At 41.8% G+C, this 23,612-nt stretch overlaps 1 protein-coding gene across 2 annotated transcripts in view; it reads left to right on the plus strand.

Moving 5' to 3' along the window:
• LOC117270198 (uncharacterized) overlaps nt 1–22,072 on the plus strand; it is a 45,189-nt gene extending 23,117 nt beyond the window's left edge. The window contains exon 4 of one of the 2 annotated variants that reach the window (XM_033647713.2): nt 21,057–22,072. In XM_033647713.2, the coding sequence (XP_033503604.2) occupies nt 21,057–21,246 (190 nt within the window). In that variant the 3' untranslated portion in view covers nt 21,247–22,072. The remainder of the gene's footprint in view (nt 1–21,056) is intronic. The other variant, XM_033647714.2, reaches the window with a different exon arrangement.
• Nucleotides 22,073–23,612: the final 1,540 nt, after the last annotated feature.

Below are 23,612 nucleotides of genomic sequence, written 5' to 3' on the forward strand. Positions count from 1 at the left end.
CAGGTATCCATAGAAATGTTGTTGTATTGGACTATTCTGCCCTTCACAATGTACATTCAGTGCAGTTCAGTCTTAGTGCAGAAAGTAGTTTGTCCTTTACAAAGAAAGTTAAGATGTGGAGGTCAGGGTGGCGGATAAGCATGTAGAGAGACTGACTCTCATGCATGAGACTGTTCCAGTAGATGTTGCCTTAACCACGATCTTTCCGTAACAATAGTAGTCAGTGCTAATGACAATTTGAAAACAATATGACAATATGAAAGGGGTCATACGTAGTAATGAACCTGCAGAGAATTATCAGCTGAATCTGCAGCTCCCCTCAGCTTTACAGAGCTTTATAGTGATTTTCAGGTAATTGTTTGTCCAGCAACTTTACAGTTTGGTTAACTCTCACCACTCTGATAATGTAGTTTTTGGCCAAAGCAGGCAGCTGTTGTTGGAAGAAAGCTTACAATAGCTTACAATATTATATTATGTAGCTTGCTCTGTCGGTCAGTCAGTCCACAAAAATTTCCACAACCTTTGGTGATCACAGTTTTTGCCTAAGGAGACTGACATTTGGCATTGTGGTCATGCCAGTGGCGGCAGGGGGTGGGCAGTGGAAGTGATTTATTGAATAAATACATATTCTGTAACTTCCAGATGCATTCACACTCTTGCCCAAGATTCTTTGGAAAGATTGGCAAATGAGGCAACACATGGATGCATGTGCATACGTGGTTGCAGCTCGTACAATTTCAGCTTGTTCTCACTCCCAGCTTGTCAAATACCACCGCTCTGTCAGTGATCTCTGCGTCGGAGATCAATGCACAGAGGCAACTTTTCGGGTGTGTCAGTTTTAGAGACAGCAGGCAGCGACACAACTTGTCAAATATCCTCGCATTTTCACTTGACGTCAGCATCAGACGCAGATGACAATTAACCTTAAAAGGAAGTGTTCAGCCAACGTTGTAAGTTTATTTTGAAAAAGACTGAATGCATGTAACGAGCAGAAACTGTACATTTCCTGTGAGAGCGTAAGTTTATTTTGAAAAGACACAATGCATGTAACAAGCATAGATATTATTACTATATATTTTGACGAAATGTCCACTGACAAAGCGACGGTAGTTGACAAGGTGAGAATGCGTTGGCCATTGTGTGCTTGCTTCAAAAGTAGGAAGCGTCACATAATCCATAGGTAGGTTGTTGGGGTGGATGGAGAACATGTGTGGTTAGGTTCAAGAAAGAGAAACAGTTGTGTTGAGATTAGGGAAAAAAATCATGGTTTTGGTTAAACGTTAATAAGGTAAACTCAGATGACTTTTAAAGCAAAGGAAACAGGAAGAGGTTTGCGCTTTTGTTCTCTTCAGTAGCTTTCCACAGTTACCAAAGAGTTTTAGTGTAAGTATTATAATACCCAGTAGTAGAAATGGTAGATGGAACAGTGTCACATCGTTTTTCTGATGACTCACAATGCCGCCCAAATTGTCGAAAAAATGACCCACTGGATCAAAAGGCCGTATGTCCAACAGCCTGGAATCCTGAAAACAAATGTGCTTTGCTCCGAAAGGCAGTTTCTCTCAGTTTTTCTTTGTGCTTTGGTTTAGGGATACCAGGCTGTCGGACAAATGGGCTTTTGGTCCAGTGGTACATTTTTTGGACTGCTGGGACATCAGAATTATGAGCCGGAAAATATGGGCAGTCTGCCGGGACAACCAAAGTCACTGTGGAACACAAAATACAGTCCGTCTGTGTTGTTGGTAGTTTCTATGCTGTGAGGAAATGGAAAGCGATACTGTTGTCTTTGTGACAGCAACGCAGAGGGAAGGAGTTGAAAAGTTTTCTGTTTCCACTTTTGTTGAAAATGTAATCTGGATTACATTTTGCTTCCTCCAAAACATATTGGCTTATTTCTAGATATGGTTGCATATGGGAAACGTGGGCCATACATAGAGGCATAAAGTGGCATATAGATGTAATTACAGTACAGAAACACATTGAATTGGTTTTGAAAACTTTTTGAAAACAAAACGAGAGTTCATATGATGAATTTAAGATGAACTATCTAAAACAAATACATCCATAATATTGTAGAGTGTTTATGCTTTAAAGAAAAAAATAACCTTTATAAATCTTAGACAGCAAATACTCAAAAACTACCTAGCTCAGTCAGTAATGCACTGATTGAACCCTGGGGTTAAGTCTCTCCAGCCAAACAACATCAGGATAATCTGCAGACTGCAGAGCCTGGATTTGCTTTTCTGTGATATTTCAAATCGCCAGGTTGTCCATATCTGACAGGAAATAGATCCGGACAGATTTCCTCCTCACCGTGTATCTTAAACTAAAAATACAGAGAAAGAGAAACAGAGAAAGACGGAGATAAATAGAAACCAACTGAAAGACACAAGAGAGGAAAATAAGAGCTGGTGTATTTTCAGTTTAACTGGATATGAGAGATTTTGTTCCTCTAAAGAAAGATTTGTCAGATTCTTGACTCTGACCTTTTGCTAACAACCCTGTCAGAGCTTTCAGACCTGTGTGTGTGTGTGTGTGTGTGTGTGTGTGTGCGCACGCGCACCGCTTCCCCCCGTGGATGAGGCTGGTAATGGAGAAGTGGTGTGTGTGAAATGTGTAAAGGGCAGGGCAGGCGGTTCTTCTGCAGTAATCCATCTTTACTTCAGGGCTGAGCCACGGAGCAACAGGCACCTCACAGGGGAGAGGGAGAAAATACACTGTCGGCATCACTCTCATTCATACCAAACTACACAGACGAAATACTCAGCCAGCAGGAGCACAAGATTTTCACAGCGAGAAAACAAGAAAACAGAAATGACGAGTATTATTTGTTATGTATACTCTGTTTTTCCTCTTGCACCGCTGACAGCACGATAGTTACCAAAAAAAAAAAAAACAGGCACAGTGGTGTGTGAAGTGTTCGCAGTGCATACATCTAAAAACCACATTCGTCTCAGACCATTCACTGGAGATGTGAAACCGTAGCATTCTTATATGTCCTTACATATGTGTATCCATCCACCCAGGAGTTTGTTTGTGTGAAGAAATGACAGATACAGGGCTGGGTGTGAAACAGAGGAAAAAGGAGAGAGACACACCGAGAGAAGAGAAGAGGGAGAGCGAGAACCCTTGTTCATGCTTTTTGGCAATAATCACAGAGCCGAACTCGTGCCAACAGTGAGTGCCAGATGGTGCCCATCACCATTGTGCCATGCCTTTGAAACAGGGAGGAGAGAAGAAGATCAAGAGTGGCATGTGGAACAGGGAAGCACTGCCTAATGTGGATGATGTGTCATATAAATACTAATCACACTAGAATCACACCCACAGCTAAATTAGATCCCTAAAGCTCTTCCACTAGCACCCACTCTCAATCTTCTCCCTGCTTTGGCACCGAGCGTATGTCATTATCAGAGATGATCGATAGATGAGACGTTAAATGCTGAATGCTAACACGTTCATTAATGGTTAATACATCATCTCACAGTGCTTCATAGTTCTAAGCATTTTTTTTTCATTTGAGTTGCCAGGTTGTGAGGAATGCTTTTGCATGAAGGTGGGCTACACTGAAATGAATTAGTTTGTACAACATGTCGTCCCATCTCATCTGCAGGCAAACATGTTAATAGCCGTACAGGCATGCTCAAAGGTAGGATGAAAAGTCATCTGTAGACACGATTATTGTTCAAACGAGGATGTTCACAGTTTCAGGCAATCTTTCTTCGAAGACAGTGCAGAGACAAGTTCAAACTCTGCTTATTTTCTCACCTCCACAGAGTTGATAGACTTTGGGGACTTATTAATTCCTTCATTTTTTTTACTTAATGATCTATGAATCTTTTGGGTACAACTAATGCGGGCCTTACACTAACGACTTTTCAAGCAATTTCACAGTCACAGACAAATTGCTAATGTCGGAATAAAATCATGAGAGTGTTACCTTAGTTGGTTCATTATCCTGATCATTTGGTGTAAGGTGGTCATAAAACTCAGTCCCAGCTGTCTTAGGTCAGTCTCTTTCTCATCTTGGGGTTCCAACAAAATTACACGTTCAATACTATTGTACGTTTTTAGTCTTGGCTCTACAAATACTGAAGTTCAATGATGTCAGTAGCCAATAGCTCTCTCTAGCAGCAAACAGGAAGCAGCAAACAAAGTAGACAGTAAACATAGAGGGGAGTCTTGGTTCTCTTGGACTGTGGAAAAGGAGGAGAAACTGGTGGGGTTGTGGAGTCTCTGTTAAATTCAGCATGTATCTGATCCACCTATCAGCACTTATTGTAATACGTAATTTTAATTTTTGAAATGGTTTGCCTCTTAGTCCCACAGTCTAATCCCACTAAAATAGCACAGCCAACCAACCATTGTGAATATGACACCTTTTATTGTATGGAGTTATGTGTTTTTGCATGCACGTAAGGAATTGTTAATATGTCATATTTCTTAAAGGGAGTTTGGTGTAATATTTCCCACCAGGAGCAGGATGGGGAATAATCTCAAAAAGAGTCTAGTTGTAGTCTTGCAAATAGAGACCCTGCACAGTCTTTGCAAAATCTTAGAGTGTGAGTAAAATCTCAAATCGTCTTTAGATGTGAGAGTGTGTCACACTTCTGTGTTTTCAAAGTCTTTTAGTGTATGGTAGGCATTTAATATAGCTGACCTCAAAGATATATCATATTGGCTACAAACACCTAAAACAAGTAAACCACTGTTATTCTTAAATATGTCTGTCATATATTTTTGACCTTTTTGGTCATCCATAGATTTAAATTTAGATATACGAAAAGAGACTGAGACTTGAGACTGTTGTTATCTGTCCCACATCCAAATGCTAGAGAGGTGAAACTAAACCCCCCCCCCCTTCATGTGTTTATGAATGAGTGTGACAGAAATAAAGATGGATCCTAACAGCTAGTTGTTTTTGTCAGGTGGCAAACTGCCACCCTGCCATCACACCCCTCTCTCCCAGGTCTCCTCAATAGCCACTCATCCATCAGAGCCTTCCGCTCCAGCAGCTATCACTCAATACCTCAGTGGTGCTGAGGACAAACAGGTACTGCGAGCAACCAGCCGTCACCTTTTTACCTTTTAATTCACCTCGCCTGACTCACTGTCTAGTTCATTTATCATGTTAATGTCCTGGTGACTTTTAAACAAATTACAACTTAGAAAATCTCTGCAGCACTTTTGTGTCGACCCATCGCTGAGTACTGGATAAATATCTGCTGCTGCTGAGGAAAAATCCTGGCTTGAATGTTATGACAGACTGGGTGAGCACACCTCATCACATATGTTGCACTAAATTTGGCCCACAACAGCTCCAGGAGGCCGCACACCAAATTTTGGTCCAATTTCCTCAATACCAGCACACAGCTATTATCAATACAGATCTACACTGATCTGAGTTTAACTGCAGGTAACAGGTTAACCATACAAGCCCACTTTACTGTTCCAAAAGTTTGCCTTGTTTCCGGTTTATAAACAAACCAAACTGCAGACCCGACTCCAGCGCCCCTTAACTGAACAAAGGTTTTCAGAGACTTTCAACTCATTGTTGAGGTTTTCCATCCTGAAATTTTTTCGTCTCCCCACTATAGTAGTGTCATGTTCAACTCCAACAGGTTGTCTATTAAAAAGCTGTAGAAAGCTGCCATACACTACCTGCTCAGCACCAAACGGCAGACAGACACAGATATCGTCACAGCATTTAGCCGCTAAAGAGCCAGATATTTCCCAAAGGAGTGAGTAGAGACCAAAACAGAGCCAGAAGCAGAGTGATTATTGGTCTGACATTCATCGGGTGAACAGAAACATAACTCCAAACGAATACTGTTGCTCTGTGTCTGCCCAGTGTGGAAATAAGCAATTTCTTGCTACCAGGTTCATCATATTAGCTTAAAGAAATAGTTCTTGTGGTGTCGGTGGCTTAGTGGATAGAGCAGGTGCCCCATGTACAAGGCTGTTTCCGCAACGGCTCGGGTTCGAGTCGAGCCTGTGGTCCTTTGCTGCATGTCATCCCCTCCCTCTCTCCCCCTTTCACACTTGGCTGTCCTGTCCATTAAAGGCAAAATGCCCAAAAAATATCTTTAAAAAAAAGAAAGAAATAGAAATAGTACTATACTTCAATACTACAGATACTACGTTTTCATTTTGAGGATTCTTTCTACTGCCAATAGGATCAATACCAAAAAAGGGATCAATTTCTCTCTTCCACGTTGTATTGATTTGTATTTCATCAAAGAGTACTGTCTGTGTAAATAAAGCCCCGTTGGCAGGAACACATCTACTGTGTGTACTGTACCTCTTCACTGCTGTTGACGTATTGTGTACCCCTGACTAGTTTAAACTAAACATAACTGCAGTGATGGCTTAACAAAAGACGAATGAAACACAAGAAAGAAACCTGAAGTTGCAACAGAAAAGAAGGGAGGAGGAGGGAAATGCCTCAGCATCCAGACTATTGACTGTATAAAACAGTGAACATAGCTACCATGACATCATTTGTTGGTTTGCGGACTACCATTTTGAAGCCCTAAGTTCGGCATTTTGGCCATTGCTATCTTGTTGTTTTGGAGCCAGAAGTGACCAAATATGGCTACGAGGGTGGAGCTGTGGATAAGCGAGGGGTGAATCTAACTCTTAGACCATAGCGACACCTTGCAGACAGCCAGTCACTCAAAGCGGCCCCACCCTTAAATTTGCGTAACTTTAAGCCTTCATAAAATGTAATCAGGCGAGTTACATTAATATTGTATAGTTGTCGTGAATGGTGAAATTAGCTATATAGACCAAACCATTTTGTACCAGGCTATAAACATGTTTATTTCTGCTGTAAAGTTGGGCATTTTAACATGAGAGTCTTTTAGGACTGCTTGGCTTCTGGAGCCAGTCTCAAGTGGCCATTCAAGGAACTGCAGTTTTTGGCGCGCCAGCATTGGCTTCAGTTTTCAGCCTCAGAGGTTGCCACTTGGTCATCATTAGCTGATACTTTAGCAGGCTGATTATTGACCTCATAAATCATGACACACAGCTCTCCCCTACATGGAAGGACATAAGCTGCTTTTAAGAATAAAAAGTATCAGTATCTGTATGGTTATTGGTATCAGTGATTCTGGCTCTGTATTGCATGGTATCAGATTGCAGCCTATTTTTGTGGTGTTCCAACTTGGTTTCATGCTTTATGCCAAGCTAAGCTAACCAGTTGCTGACCCTTGCTTCATATTTACCATACAGACATAAGAGTGGTATTAATCTTTTCACCTAACTTTCCATTCAAAACAAAATAAGCACCTTTCTCAGAATGTTGAACTATTGCTTTGAAAGGTGACAGTATATCCATGTAGTGTTTACACATTATTTCTGCTGCCCCCAGGTGGTCAAAAAAGCAATTATCGCAGGTTTAGAAAATCAGTTTCTGTAACTTTATTTCATTTTCTCACAATTTTTTTTGCCACTCATGGTGTGTGTTTTCAGCGGTCTACCTCTCACCGATGCTACATTTAATAATCAGGTCGCTCAAAGCAGCTACTGACAGACGCAGTTAGGTGTTAGCAGCATGCACGTACAGTCAACTCCCAAAGTAAACCAGTAATGAGTGTGAATTCACAGTGAACAGCTTTTTTCCCCACTGAGCAGATCCAGGGAAGCTCAGGACTGCCAGCCTCGCATTTGGCTGCTGGTTCAGTGTATGCAAGCTTGTCTCGTTTATACACTTTGTACAGCATCTTCCCATGGTACAATGAGCTCTACAGAGTAAACAAAGCACTGAGAGTTAGACCACAATAGCGGGTCAGGTCTTAAGCTGGTACAGGCTAACTCTGATGGGACTGTAAGCTCCTGGCCTACATCTGCTTTTATTTCCTCATCCCTAGCTTATGCTTCCTCCGTAATCAATCTTAACCTCGCTTGCTCTTTATTTACGAAGCTATTTGATGCAGAGGATTTTCTCTGATCTTAAATCTTCCAGGTTCTTCGTCTGGTCTCCTCAATAAACAACGTTTTATGTTATTTATTCATGCAGAGGGAGAGAAATACAAACAAGGTGAGCGTCTGCACTCTCCCACTGGGAACGGCTGTGCTGTTGATTTTTTAAAAAACAAAGCTCTGTGGAAAGTGCCAGAGGTCGCTAATAAGGTCACATTAGTCAAATCTATGTGGGTAATTGCTATGAAAATGTAAATATTGGGCATTCGTAATCACACAATGGAAAAAGATGCAAGCCAGAGGACAGAGATGGAGGGAGAGACAGTAACGTTACAGCCATACAAGGTTATTTAAAAACATCCACAACAGGTTTCCCTTTGTTTATTCTGAATAGCTGCCAAGCATTTCAGCACTTAGTTATGGAGCCAAACGTATTGACCTTGAAAAAGGCCAAGTTTGAATCCCAGCACACATAGTTTCAATACAATATATTGTTCTGCCTTATGCTGAGAGGTGTCTTTGAGTAATGTGATCTGAAGTGCATTTAAGCTTTTAGCATCTTGTGATTAACATAAATTATATTGCATAGATAGTCAGTCGCTACGTGGATAGCATAAATCATAAGATGACGTGTCCCTGAGGTATTAGTCATGTTTACAGTGTCAGTATCTTTCTTTTCTTGCTCAGTCACACAATCTCCTCCCAGCGATACAAACTGAAATAATACCTCCCTCTTCAGATATCAATTTCTATTGGTTTTTGCCCGAGTCTACTATCTGTGAGAAAAGCATTCTATAGTTTTCTTTGGTTTTTCTTTTTTTGAATGATGAATGAAGGTGTGGCTATGCAAGATGATTGATTATATCTCCGTGGTTACACTAGGTCCAGCCCTCTGTCAATCACAATCAGTCCAAGCCATCAGACTGAAGGTGTCTCAGCCAGCTGTCGATAAAGTGAACTGACAACAACTGAACTTGATTGTAGACTATATAGCTGACTGGGTGTTTGGCTCCAGATCACACCTTAATTATCTCATTATCTTTCAGTGTAAGACCATTTCTCATGGTCACAACTTAATTATCAACTGTCAGCCTAAATTACTGATTTAATGATATTATTTCTAGATATCAGACAATGTTAAAAAAAATTATGTAAACGACTCATTGTCTTTAGAGGGCTTTTATGGGTGGTAATGTCAGTTGAACAGTTGGTCCAGACTGAACTATTTATTGGATTGCCATGAAATTTTGGATGAACATTCGTGGTTCCCAGAAGGTGAATGCTACTCTGTTTGGTGATACTGTCTTTTCCTCTTATGCCACCATGATTTTAACATTTGTGGTTTTGAGTAAAATAGACAAAAATAGGAAGGATTGTCATGAAATTTGGAACATATCCATGCCATCCCTTAAGATCCATCCCTTATCCCTTAATTTTCCATGAAGCGCCATCATCAGGTCAGAATTTTAATGTGTTTAATATCTGCAAACTAATATCATTCCCATCAAACTCAGTTGCACTTTTTGTTTTGAGTTGTTGTGGGCTCTCTTTCACACTCTTAGATGGTTGACCACTAAGATGGTTAACATGCTAACGTTACCTGCTAAATATTATGTTAGCATTGTCACTGTGAGCATGTTAGCATGTTGGATTTAGCTCAAAGCACTGCTGTGCAGGGACACCAGGAAGTGCATTGGACTTTGGAATTAATTTTCTTAGTGGTCAAACAGTGGAATTGCAACTTCCAAGTCCATCACGCAACGCCATGGGGCCCAAAATGACTTTTTCCCATTGACTTGCATTGTGAAAGAGACATCTGTAATTCAGCGGATCATTTTTTTGAGTTGCACAACCTCCGCAAAATGATTTGTTTTGCTATCAGAATTTGATCCAATAACATTTGGAAAGTCTAGAAGAGCCACACATTTAAATCATTTTATCCCCATTCAAGTTAGTGGAGCGCTAAACTGGATGTAGCCTGCCCCATTAGCCCAATAGAAAGCAGTGTCATTGAACCGTTTGGGTTGAGTTGAATAGTTTGGGTTTATGTGCCACTGAGCAACTTTCATGGGAATGAATGGGGCCCCCACCTCTAACACTGTATCCAGTTTTCTTTATCCATCCATCCATTTTCCTCAGCTTATCTAGGGGCCGGGTCGCGGGGGCAGCAGGCTCCAGACATTCCTCTCCAGTGCGATGCTTTCCAGCTCAACATCCAAGCGTCTGTTTCTAAGTACAGCCTCACAGAGCAGTTAGCTTGGCTGTAAACTCTCAAGTGAGTGGAGCGCTAAACTGGAAGTAGCCAACAGGAAGCAGTGCCTATTAAACAGGTAATTTTTATATGCAGCAGTTGAATATTATGGGTTCATGGGCCACTGAGCAACTTTTAAAGGATTGAATGGGGCCCAGTTTTCTTAATCCATTCATCCATCCATCCATTCATCCATCCATCCATCCTTCCATTTTCATCTGCTTATCTGGGGCCGGATCATGGGGGCAGCAGCCTGAGCAAAGTACTCCACACATCCCTCTCCCCAGCGAGACTTTCCAGCTCCATATCCATGCTGCTGTTTTTAAGTACAGTCTCACAGAGCAGTTCACTTGGCTATAAACTCTAAAGTTTTATTTTGTGGTGCCCGTAACTCTTTGTTAGGAGTTGCCCTGTTGTTGTTTCCCTTTAATGGTATAATTGTCTTACCACCAATTGAATCCTTTCTCTGTCCAGTCAGGTTTAATTGCTTGGCCAAAATCTAGGCCTGTAAAATACAATTACCCTTACTGTCCAATATTTCTAAATAATGGCCACAGAGTTTCTGCTTGACACAGACTTCACCTGACTGCCTTGAATGACTTTTAAGTACTGATCAATGCTACCCCCCTTTTTCTTTTTCTACAGTGTAAAGCATTATTTACCTTGTATTTGCCCCAAGTGTGAAACAAAAACAGGCTTGCACTGTGACTAAACCTGTAGCTACACATATAGTTATATATACTCTACATAGACGAACACATACATACTCACGTAATGTTGAAGCAGTGTATGAAAATGTATTTGAGGAAGATCTCTATTATGTAGCTTTCAGTATTATACTCCTACAGACTTTATTGGAATGGACAACCTGAAGGAAATCACACTCAGTTGGAAAAATGACCATTGTGTGCAAGACTCAAATTTTATATTCAAACACAAGTACACACACATTTGTTTACATCACACTCCCACACAATCTCAGCATCAATGCAGGTATTGAAGAAGGATCTTTAAAAGCAGACCGCAGTGTGACAGCCGAGCAGCTGGTGGGACCATTTAAGAATAACAACCCCGATCACAGTGTCCATACTTACAGACTTTAAGGCACACTGTGCAAAGTTCACAGTGGCTTGATGGCTGTCCCACTGTCAAATGTCAAGTCAGCGCTTTCTCACAGACATTATGAAACCATATCTACAGACTTTGCCTGAGGGTATTACCCATAATTCATAGCTTTGTGACAGTAAAACACAGGGTTACTAAGGGAAGCTGGAAACATTTAAAAAAAAATGTAAACAAGGGGGGCTGGTGCATGGGTGTTCAGCCTGGCTTAGTGGGTGTGCTGGTGTGCTTGAATTTACACAGGATTTAGGATGGCACATAAAAAACACATAAAATCAGTGGAATGTAAACAGACTGTATGCCATAGTAAGTTTATTCATCAACCATTTCTTTTAATTTTGCAAACAAGTAAATTGATTATTCGACAGTTACCTCTCATCCACTCTGTGAGGCAAGAGCCTGGAAGACATTCAAATTAGGGACCGACCCCTAAAGTGCCTTGGTCGTGAGGAAAGTAAAAAGCAACAAATAATAAATCCCAATCCCAACATTGAACCCTACAGTATGTAACATGTTTTGCCTTCGCCAAGGTAATGTGACATGGCTTTCCCATGCGCGTGATGGCTGCTTCACGTGTTCTGCGTCCATTTGGAGGGTTGTTTGTGCACTTCCCCAGAAATGAATGCTACGTGTTTGCAAGATGCAACACACACCAATGACAGAGGCAGTATGCTGATGTGACACTGTCTGGGGTCAGTAGACGTATCAGCAGTGACAACAATGGCGGAATGTTTTAAGGACAAGCTAACAGACAAAGCCTGCAACTACCTGCATCTGTATGATGTGCCACTGACGCTGCACAGAGACAAATATCTTAATTGAAATAGCTGGCAATAGATCAGCACCATTTTAGGATTCGACCTGGGAAACTGCCAAAATAAATGGAGTCCGAAACTGTCGTGTCCACAAATCCAGAAATTCTATATGGCCTCAATTTTCTGGTGTGCCCTCTAGTGGAATCCTCCAGTAACACGAGTAGAACATAGGCGGGTGAATGGACAATTTTGTGCATGACTCAGAGGGTTGTCTATGTGAACGCATGGTTAAAAAGCAAGTTTATCTCTGGCCTTAGGCTTAAGGGTGAAGATTGGGATGGGTCATCAGGGGAGTGTAATACCCCAGGGTACAGCCTGTTCTCCTCAGTAGTAATAGGAAGGTTTGTGTGTGCGTGTGTGTGTGTGTGTGTGTGTGTATGTTGAGATGTTTGGGGGTTACAGTGGATGATGTGTGTACATGCGCATGCACACACACACGTTTATCTGCTGTGCTGTGTAAATGCACATACACTCATTTGTGGGTGTGGTACCTCGTCACAGATGAACACAGCTCTCTACAGAGATTGACTGCTCATGTAATTCCTGCCGAAATGAAATGTTCTCTCTCTCTCCTTTTATAAAGAATATTCAGCCTATAGGAGAGGAAAATTGCAAAGATATTTCGAGTTGATTGCCTTTGCACCGCTATATTTTTGCTGAAAGTCTCTCCTCCACCACTCAGCAAAAGCACAGAGGAGGAGGGATGGAGGAGAAATGATGATCTCCTGCTGGTGCTGTTGTATGAATGTTTTATAGATGGAAGGATGAAAAAGAGATGAAGCCCTGCTCAACCTCCATGCTTATATTATTTTTAAAATACTGTTGCAGAATATTATTTTCAGCTTGTCAAATTTCTAGCCGCTATCCAATCTGACTGCACCTAACATCCTCATTCACAGAAAGTGCAAATGCTCTTTCTCCTGATCGCCAGCACACTGAACCGTGTGGTAGTTCATCTAACTGCAGTAAAAGCTACAGTACTACTGACTGCAATACACACTTTGTAGTGGGAGTTATATATTTAATAATATTTCAAATGTTACTGTTAATTTTTTCTAATTGTTTTAAATGGCAGTTGTGAGTAACCTTGAATTACAGGCAAATGAATTAGTAACTACAAATCTGCTGATTCAATCCCCTCCGGAGATGCTCTGGGGTAGTGCTCTTGGGCAAGGTCGCTGTCTCCCAAATTGAATGATTAAAAAGAGAGGAGATTTATACAGTAAATCTCTAAGGATGGAATAACGTGCACAAAGTAAGGTCACTCAGTGGGAATGGATAGTGTACTGACATGATGTTTAACAGCAAGATATATTCACTTTTCTGGCTGATGTGTAGTTGACTTTGGAGTCACTTTGATCCTCCCACTGTAACTCTGAGGTCAGAGTTGATTCAACCACCAAGGCTCACATATATAGGTATAGGTATAGACACTGTAAAGATCCTGTTCAGACAAGACATTTAAAAACACTCTGCTTTGAATAATTTTTTGTATCTTATGCGACTGTTCCACAAACAAATGTTCAGTTGCCTTGTTAAGTATGCTCATACTCCATCTCCTTCATTTACTTCTAAACTTTAGCTGCTCAGCACAAGATCAATTCTATGAAATCCTATTCTCATTTTTCCTGAACTGAAGGTTTCAAGTTTCCATATCACACCCTAAGCTCCAGTGATTTTATTGTATAGCCGAGGCTTTGAACACACTTGGTCTCTCAAGGCAAGTTCAATACAAGTATCAGATACAGCCTTAAATAATCCACAATCTCTTAAATGATTAACAAGTTGCAAGGGTACACCTGAGTTCATCACATATGTGTTTAAACAATCCTATGAACTTTTCTTTTTTCAGCAATTTCTAATATTGTTTGTATTATAGCCTATCTTGTGACCCTGTGTTATTCCATTGCTTAGCTTTGGCCCCTTACTATACATTTATTGTTATAGCTGAAAGAAAACAGGCCCACGTGTCCATTTTTTTGTGGCCCTTACTTTTAGTTTGGGTACATTTACATGCACAATGATATTCCACTATTATTCCACATATGACAATTTTCTGATTTTGATACACATCATATAAACAGCATATTCTGTTTGGATATTCTGAGTTAGATCTTATTCCAAATGTAGCATTTTACGATTACGACGTGGGATAAGCCGATGTTATTCAGATTTTAGGAGCATTCTTTACACATGTATACAGCGCATTTGGAATCTGCATCTCAGTTGGGCGTCTTTGCAACACAGGGCCTCTTATCTGTTTACAGTCAGCTCTGTGTGTTGTTATGGATAACCAATTTGCCAACAGTTTGCTCAAAAAGAAAATTCCATTTTTCTGGTTGGAAGGAGGAACACACCCTCTTTTAAACATTATTAAGGATTTGGATATCAACAGGTTTTTTGGATATGTGCAAATATCGTAATACTGACTCTTTGAAGAAGCTGCAGGAATGAAAGAGAGTAGCTATGTTTGCATGGTCAAACAAATCAACCACTGTTGGAAAATATTGAAAAAAATCCTGGCAAAAGCAACAGCCATTCTACTTTTCCATATTTTAACGTGATAAACAACATGTGAGGGCATGTTAATCAGAGAATGCACGGTTGCATGTAAATGGAAGCATTACTGGAAAATTTATTTTCATTAGCCATCTGAAGAGTTAAGTAGGAATATTGTCTTTTTTGGAATAAGGGCAAAAAACTGAATATTTTGTGCAGGTAAACATAGTTACTGTCCTTTTCAAGATGGCTTATTGAGACATTGGGCTCTAGTTTCCCAGTGCGGCGCAGGGTGGCGAACCCCGCGCAGAGCTAGTTTCGAGCAGCGCAACCCGAGGCGCGCTCTGTTTGGTAGTTTGGCAGACCGAGGTGCGCTGAGATGGGTGTGGCGGCGCAGCAGGGGAAGGTATCGACAGATCCAGCTTGGCACAGTGACAGTTTCGTGCCAAAAGGCTTTGCCGAAGGTGCGCTAAAAGCTCGCCAGCTGAAACCAGGTCTACTGTCAGCGCAGGCGGAGCGCAGCCGCTGTAAGCCGAAGTTTGGCTGACCAGCGGACAGTGCCCACACGTCACCAAAACCTCACAGGCGGGTTTCCAGAATATCAGGCACGTTAACGATGCAATAAATAGCCACAAAAAACACTATTCAGTGCAACTATCTGCAATCAGCACATAAATGTATCGACTGTCCAGTCACATCTGATGTCAGATCAAAGGGGATAGGCACCGTTTGGCACGTTTGGCACGCGTAATGGAAACCCAACCTGATTTGATTAACAAAACTAATGAGTTCACATCCCTCTCAGCCAACCACAAACAGCCACAGCATCAGATAGGGAGTATATATTCAGCATCTGTCATCTTAGAAAAGTCAAAAGAAAAGAAACAGAGTGCCAGACTTGCAAAATCCGCCTGGCCACACCCAGTTGCCCCCGCCTCGCCCGGTCTGCGAAACTAGAGCCCTCTATCACAGCGTTTTTGGGACAAGTTCTGTTGTGTGGCTTGGTGTCTACAAATATAGATGAATAAAAATGTGGATGCTCTCTGACCTTCTCTAATGTTCAGTGATTGTGAAGAACTCAGGTGTGTCCTTGTAACTGGCTGATGATGTCACTGATGATGAGTTACCACCAGGTGTATCTTTGCCTTGAGACAGATCAAGCGTGGCCAAGTGGTGAGAATAAAATCACTGGAGCTTAGTGAGGTGTCATCTTCTCTTCAATATATATCACCAGACAACTCTTGCTGATGTTAAGTTGCATATTTCATACTAGTTGTGGTGTCACAAAATGCTGTTATGAACATACACGTCTTCAACTCAGACTTAAAGTCCCTCTCAGGGTCCTTTTAATGTACGCTATGTAAAAATACTTATACTAATATTTTTGTTTAACATGGTTTTTCACACATAATAGTTAAAAAACTAGGCTACTACTCTATTCTGTCTCCCTCATTGAGAAATTTGCTTGCAATAAGTTTTGCTGTCTTTTCTCTCCAGCGCTTCTCGCACTAGGTTGAGCGTTGAAAAAGCAGTGTGCATCAAGGTGACTAGCATTACCGTTAGAGGAAATATCGGAGAGATTCAACCAAACATCTTTTAGCTTCAGTCAGAGCCAGACTCAGATCCATCCATCTATTTCCATCCGCTTATCCGGGGGCTGGGTCATGGGGGCAGCAGGTCAAGCAAAGCACCCCAGATGTCCCTCCCTTAGCAACACTTTCCGGCTCCTCCTGGGGGACCCCAAGGCATTCCCCGCCCAGATAAGGTATATAATCCCTCCAGTGTGTTCTGGGTCTGCCCCGGGGCCTCCTACCAGTGGGACGTGCCTGGAACAACTCTAATGGGAGGCGCCAAGGAAGCATTCTGTTTAAATGCCCAAACCACCTCAACTGACCCCTTTTGAGGCAGTGGCAGTGGCAGTGTCCGAGCTCCTTACCCTATCTCTGAGACTGAGCCCATCCACCTAATGGAGGAGCCACCCCAGCCAAGAGCAGGGAGCTAAGAGTGATTTAAGAAGACCTTGATGAAATGGCATATTCAGACTTTGAGTAGTCTTGCCACCAGACAATCAGAGATCTCCGCCTTCTGATAGTCTGGGGACACTCCTTTCTAAAGTGTGTTTAACACACTGGCAAAAATGGCCGGCAACAAAGCAACGCCTCTTGCATTTTTGAAAAAGACACGCCTTCTCGGAAATGTGCGCTCCCCCTTTTCTCGTCCGCAAGGAAACAAACACACAGAGAGCTTGAAAATGGATGCCGAGATATTAAACTCCGTTTTATCAAACATGTGCTCATCCGTGAAGGAAATATTTTTTCCAGCGGATGTCTTAGTTACAACATGATTGAGCTAACTGGAGTAGTTTCATGTCGTTTCCGACAACGGGAGGCTTTTAACAGATGACGTCCTGATGTTAGCTTTGCTGCTGCTGTTAGCTGACCCTGTCTACTGATGCTTTCTAGACATCGTGATTTCCCATAACTGAATAAATACCACACATAGCAACACAAAACTGCTTTGCTAGCTCAATCATGTTATAACTAAGATATCCGCTGGAAAAAATATTTTTTTCACGTTTAATGAGTTATTACCTATTACAGACACTGCTAACGGCTAAGAAATAGTAATGTTTGTTCATTGTGTTTATAGACTTTACAAACATCGGATTAGTCCAAACGGTGATACAGTGATGTGAAAAATCTGATATATAGGCTATATATATAGCTAAAAGCTCTGCTGGTTTTCTACCCGGAAGTATTTGTAAACAACAAGGCGATTCCCTCTAACGTTGTAGTCCAGCCGGACAAATGAGTCATGGCCTTGTAAAAGATTATGTTTGTTTCTTTTAGTTGGCGAGAATGTGTCGCCGCAAACGTGACAAACATCCACTAACTTTAACAGCGTTTTCTGCGAGCGTGGCTGAGCCATTTTGTACTGCTACACGTGTTTCTAGTCGGACTATGTTTACAAGCACAAGAGTTCAGCGAGCCACCGAAGGACCGCCCTGCAGATTTACTATTGGTTCTGCAACGTAGGGAGTTTTTTTAAACTCTGAAATTGTATCCGCCCATCTAAACACAAAATCAGGGAGAAAGTCATCAGTCTTTAGTTAAGCAAAGCGTCTAAAGACTGACTTGTGAGTCTAGACTTTGAGGGTCTCACTCGGTATGGGGACGATCAGGGTCAGACCGAAAACATAACATGGAGCTGTCACTCTGTGGGCCCACCATTTAAAGGGACAGGATTCAGGGTTCAGTGCTTTCTTTGCTGGGTAGGGACGGGGCTCCAGGCATGCTGATCCCTAGTGTCACAGGCCCAGACTCAGATGAGGAGTCAAAATCAGCAACCAGCAGACAGAATAGAAAGTGTGGTTACCATCTTTTATTCATGTTGTTTGTTAGCTTGTTATCTTAGTGGCTGAGAACAGGTTGGCTGACACTGTGTTTAGTGTTTGTGAAACATACAATCATATCTGATATGATGAGATTTTTGGTTGATAGTTGGCAGAAGCTCCAGGGTCCGGTTTACATACTGCAAACTCTACCATGATTGCTGTCAAAACTTTCACTATACTAATGCAAACTCTCACTCTCTGACAAGTTCGCTCTGCGCTGAAGGTTTCAGGTTTTTTGCCACTGTTGTGTCAAAGTCTGTTCCCCCATCAGTATGTGTTTCCTGTATCAGACAGTGATTGGTTTTCGCATTACTGACATACCTAATATATGTTGCCTGGTTAACGTTTGAATCTCAGATTTTAAGGATGAGTCGAGGCATCTCCCCCTACTGTAGAGGCATTGAAAACACCTCTTTATTGACAAACTTTGCACAGTCAGTATAGTGAAGGTCAGACATTTTGGGGGACTTTAAAATAAGAAAAACACTTTTTTTTGTGGACGGGGACTTTAAGGTGAGCTCAGGGAAACTTGCCCCTTTCAACGGATGAGTGTGTAAACAGCCTTTGAGTGTCAAACTCTGCACACACACATCATTCTACACAGTGAAGGTCAAACATCCAAGTGAAGAAACAATAACCAAAGGACTTTTTCAAGGCCATATGATTTTTATTACAGAACAGGGGGTAAACACGCGGCAATTACTGTGAAACTACTGTGAAAACACATTTCTTTCAACTTTAGTTACACTATAGTGTTAGAATGAGCTTACAGCTGCCACCTATAAGCTCAGGTCAACACACCAGCACAATCATTCTCTCCCACACTGTGCCTGAAACCTACATTGCATAAACCTCCGGAGCTCTGACACTCTACTTCTGAATTATGGCCTGTATCATCTGTAAAACACACCTACTGTAATTTGCCCACAGGCAGGACCTGAAGCGGGGTGCAGCCTATAGCCAAAAAAAGCGAAGATGTGAGCAGCGGAAAGTACTGTGTTAGGTTCACAGCTTCCTGTCTGCCACAGCTTGTGGGCTCAGTGTGCAGATAATTAAGGTTGAGGGTGGACAGCTCCCTACAGCGCCACTGTGCCAGAGCTGTGGACCAGGGCTATTCATTTTCACAAAGAGGGAACACAGTGGACGCAAGGCAGGAGTCACTGGGGAGCTCTATAGGGAGCTGAGCTGTATGGTGGCACAAATAGGGAGCCTGTGAAGATGTGGGAATGGAGTACTTTATTTACTCTATTTATTTCAGGGTGGTAGATCGGCAGAGATAGACTCCATCGCTTTCTTTCCTACTAACTAGCGCCTCATTTTACGCAGCTTTGGAGGTTTGTTTCAAGCTGTGAAGCAGTCCCAGCTGCCACAAAGAGGTTTAGTTGAAGTGGCTTTTTTTCCTACCTGCTGTAAATATTGCGGAGGGAAGAAATCCTCTCCACTGCTCTTTGTACCCACTCACTTTTTTTACTGTTTACTCTGTCCATACCTGTTGCCTGCTTCTGTCTGGAGTTTGATGTTTCATTTGTTTATTTTGTGCATTAGAATACCAGTGGGCATCCACAGTGAAGTGGTTGAGTGACTAAGGGGGTGGGAGCTATGAAGCCAAATGGATATGAATGTGAGAGTCCTCATTGTTCTTGCCTGAAAACTCCAGGCCCTGCTGCTGCCGCTGCTGAGCTCAGTCCTCCTTGCTTCCTCTGCAGCACTTCTCAACCGAGGGAGTCCTCTTTATTTCCAGCATCTGTGCTGTGATGAGAAACACTAGCTAACTAGGCCACTGCATAATAAGCAAGAATAGCAACAAACTAAAATGAATAAAAAAAAAGAAAAGAGGGAAAAAGAATCAGTTCACGGGGGGAAAGCTTACCCAACATGTAACTGCTGACAAAAGTAATTCAGTGAGCAAATATTGTCCTTATTCCTTTATTGCAGATGCATTCATTTATTATTGCTTACATTTACCTATAGGATCTGCAGAGGTGCATCGGAGTTCACATCTCATTCCGGCACTGAAGCCCCTGAGCTATGCTGTCATGTGACTGACAATGCACCTTGCTGACTTTTCGTTTGGTGTGCGTGTCAACTGCAGTCCTGGATCCCTCCTGGTGCTGCAACATTTCTGTGATACTCAGCATTGTAGCTCTTGATCCATTCTGTCAACAGCTTCATTATTATCTACTATGAAGTGGCAGATGCAGGAGTCTTTGCTGCTTCTCTTTCACACTTTTCACACTAGTTCTTTCTTGTATCTTTTGCTGTTTACACTCTTGTTATTTATCGTTATTTCTGCGATGTCTAAAGTGATTTTGATTGATTTTATTTAACAATAGGGCAACATTGTGACAATGTAAAACGGGTTGCTTGTAGTGATGAGCCTACAGAGAGTTATCACCAGAATATGCAGCTCCCCTCAGCCTTATTGTGCTTTATACACTACCTGCTCTACACCAAACAGCAGACAGAAACAGTAAGCAAGTAGCTAGTGAACATATTGGAGCATTTAGTAGCTAAAGCAAACCCAATTTGTCAAATACCGATACTTGGTCAATGGACCTACATGTCAAGATATGATGCACTAGGTACCTTCCTGCATCAATTTTGGATGTGGTTAGTTCAAGGAAAAATATCAATCATGGTTTGGCTTAAGATAAGTACGCTTGTCGTTAAGAAAAAACACTCGATTGACTTTTGGTCAGCAGGCTCTGGGGTGAAAGTCCAGAGTTTGTTTGACCAATCCAATGCACACTTTCTTGCTCTATGTACTATGGTAGTTGCCAGGAGCGTTAACAAATGCCGCCACCCATGGTCATCGCATACTGCTGCTAAAGGGTGCCTCTCTGCGTCAGTGGTTGACGCTGACAGGTCACTGACCAATCATTGGTATTTGACGAGTTGGAAGTGAGACTGGGCTTGCTAAAGAGCCAGATAATTCCATCCTGACTGGGTAGAGACCAAAAATAGAGCCAAAAGAATGTCACATTGGTTATTGTGGGTTTTAGACAAACGTAACTGAAACTTTCCATATCTGTCTTTTTCTTTCTCTTTCTAGTGTAGAGCATGACTTTCGACTGCAGGAAGGGCAAGTGGTACGCACATGGAAGGTGGGCGACCCTCCAGAGGGCTCGCCACAAACCCCTACTCCCCAGCCCTCCACACCCCACCAACAAGACTCCCCTCAGCCAGTGCGACCGCCTGCCACCACCAAGAAAAACAGGAAGAAATGCTTCTGGTTCCTCTGAAGTGCGAGAGGATGGAGAAAAAAAGACATTTTGATACTATAATGCACTGCGTACCCTTCTTTAAAAAAAAACTACAATGATAAACTTTGGAGATTTCATTAAAAGACAAGTGTGGACTGGACTGGGGAATTAAAATGCAAACATTAAAACTGTGGGAGGAGAAAGGGTTACAGAGGTTATGATTCTGCTGTTACTGTTGGAGTTGATGAAAATGGTTTGACTGGGGCACACATGTTGTTACTGCTCTTAAAATGCCTCTTCAGCACTTACAGGTTTGATACTGGTGCAGGGAAGTAAAAGTGCTGAAGTCAAATAAAAGCAAAAGTTCAGTCCACAATATGACTCACAGTTAGGAAGCAATTAGGAGACATAAAGAGAATATATAGCGGGTGGAACGGGGGCAAGGGGCACGGTACAAGAGGCAATACAGCAGAGAGCAGAGAGAATATTTATATAAGATGACATGAATAAAGTTTATAGGCAAAGAGAGGAAAAGACAGAGGAAGGATTCATCTTCATTAATGGACTAATGAGGGTCAGAACACCAGCTTTTATATCCAGAGTCATTTAAAAAGAATTATTATGACCTGTATTTAAAACTTTTAATATACTGTAATTGATGACAAACTACTACACATGTCGACATGCACATGCAGCACATACACAAACACAAACACATACATAAAGAGATGAAGGAAAATATTTACATAAAAAAGCATATATAAATTGAGAAAATGAGTGAGTTGAGTTCTGTAAATATCAGAGCTATTCTGCTTGGATGCTATATTTCAGATATGGATTACTGCTCTATAAAAGTATTTTACCACAGATGGCTGTGTGTGTTTTCATTCTGGTTCAACATGTTTAACCTATTATCAGTGGTGGAAGAAGTGTTCGGATCCTTTATTTAAAGAATCTATTGTTTATATTTTTAACATTGTGTCAAATTGAACCGCTTTTAATGTAAAAAAAATACTCCATTACAAGTAAAAGTCCTGCACTGAAAATCCTACATAGGTACAGGTACAGAAGTATAATCACCCTGTAACTGATCATACATCAAGAGCCATCATACATAACATTATTGTTGCAGCTGGTTGGGTTGGAGCTGTTTTAAAATACTATATATGTAAAGTATGTATATATCTAAAGTCCTAGGGGTCTGGTCCCCTTCAAAGGATTGCAAGATAAATCTGAAGGCTTGTAAAATGATCATGGGGGAACAATATTAGATCACTTTACCTCTTTGGGGCTTGAACAGATAATTAAATAAAACCATCTATACGTAGATCTCTGAAAGAGGTTCCGAATAGAAATAGCTTTCAGTCAAAGAGGTTGGTAACGTTTTAATCTTTAACAATGCCTTGTATTTTATAAGATCACTATGTGACTTAAATGAGCTTTATGTGACATTCAGAGCAAATATATGATTCAGAATCTAAGCCAGGGCTGGCTGCACACATGGAGGAGGCTGAACCTGCAGCTAGCAGCTAACGGGGCTAACAGCATGAATAATGCTAACAGAGCTAACAGTGTTAACCTCAGGGAGGGGGGAGGGAGTAGTGTGTGGGTCATGAATGTATTAAGAGAAGTGGATACAGGACTGGCAGCAGGGCTCTGTCAGTTTCTATGAAAGCTGCTCAGTAGCGCATGAAGCCAAAATTGCTCAATGTCCGTGGTATAAAATTACTCGGATGAGCAGCTCTTCATTCGCATCATTGGGCTCATAGTGCAGGCGCACTATGGGCCCCGTGCTGCCAAGCACAGCCAAATGCAGCTGAGTGGCAAACTTCTACTGCGTTGACTTCCAGTTTAGCACTCCACTAATTTGAAAGGGGATTAAATAATTTAATCTTGCTGGTCTTTTAGACTTTTCAAATGTTATCGGACCAAATAGATTAAATCTTGATAGTGGAATGAGTCATTTGCAAGGGTTGTGGCATTCAAAAAAATGTATCGACTAGTTCATAGATGTCTCTATCACTGTGTAAGTCCATGGGAGTTTTTTTTTTTTTTTAGATTTTTTTTGGGCATTTTGCCTTTAATGGACAGGACAGGTAAGTGTGAAGGGAGGGGAGAGAGAGAGAGGGGATGACATGCAGCAAAGGGTCACAGGCTGGATTTGAACCCGGGCCGCTGCAGCAACAGCCTTGTACATGGGGTGCCTGCTTTACCCACTAAGCCACCAACGCCCCAGGAGAAAGTGTTTTGAGGCCAACTGGAATCACAGACAGATTCTGGAAATTGCAGTACCACTGTTTGGCCACTACGAAAATTAACTTCAAAGCCTGCCGTTCTTCCAGGGGGCCTGCGCACTTCCAGGGGGCATGGTAGGGGGGTGGACCAGAGGTTGTGCATTATCAGCT

Source organism: Epinephelus lanceolatus, chromosome 19 (genome assembly GCF_041903045.1).
Source record: "Epinephelus lanceolatus isolate andai-2023 chromosome 19, ASM4190304v1, whole genome shotgun sequence".
Taxonomy (NCBI): domain Eukaryota; kingdom Metazoa; phylum Chordata; class Actinopteri; order Perciformes; family Serranidae; genus Epinephelus; species Epinephelus lanceolatus.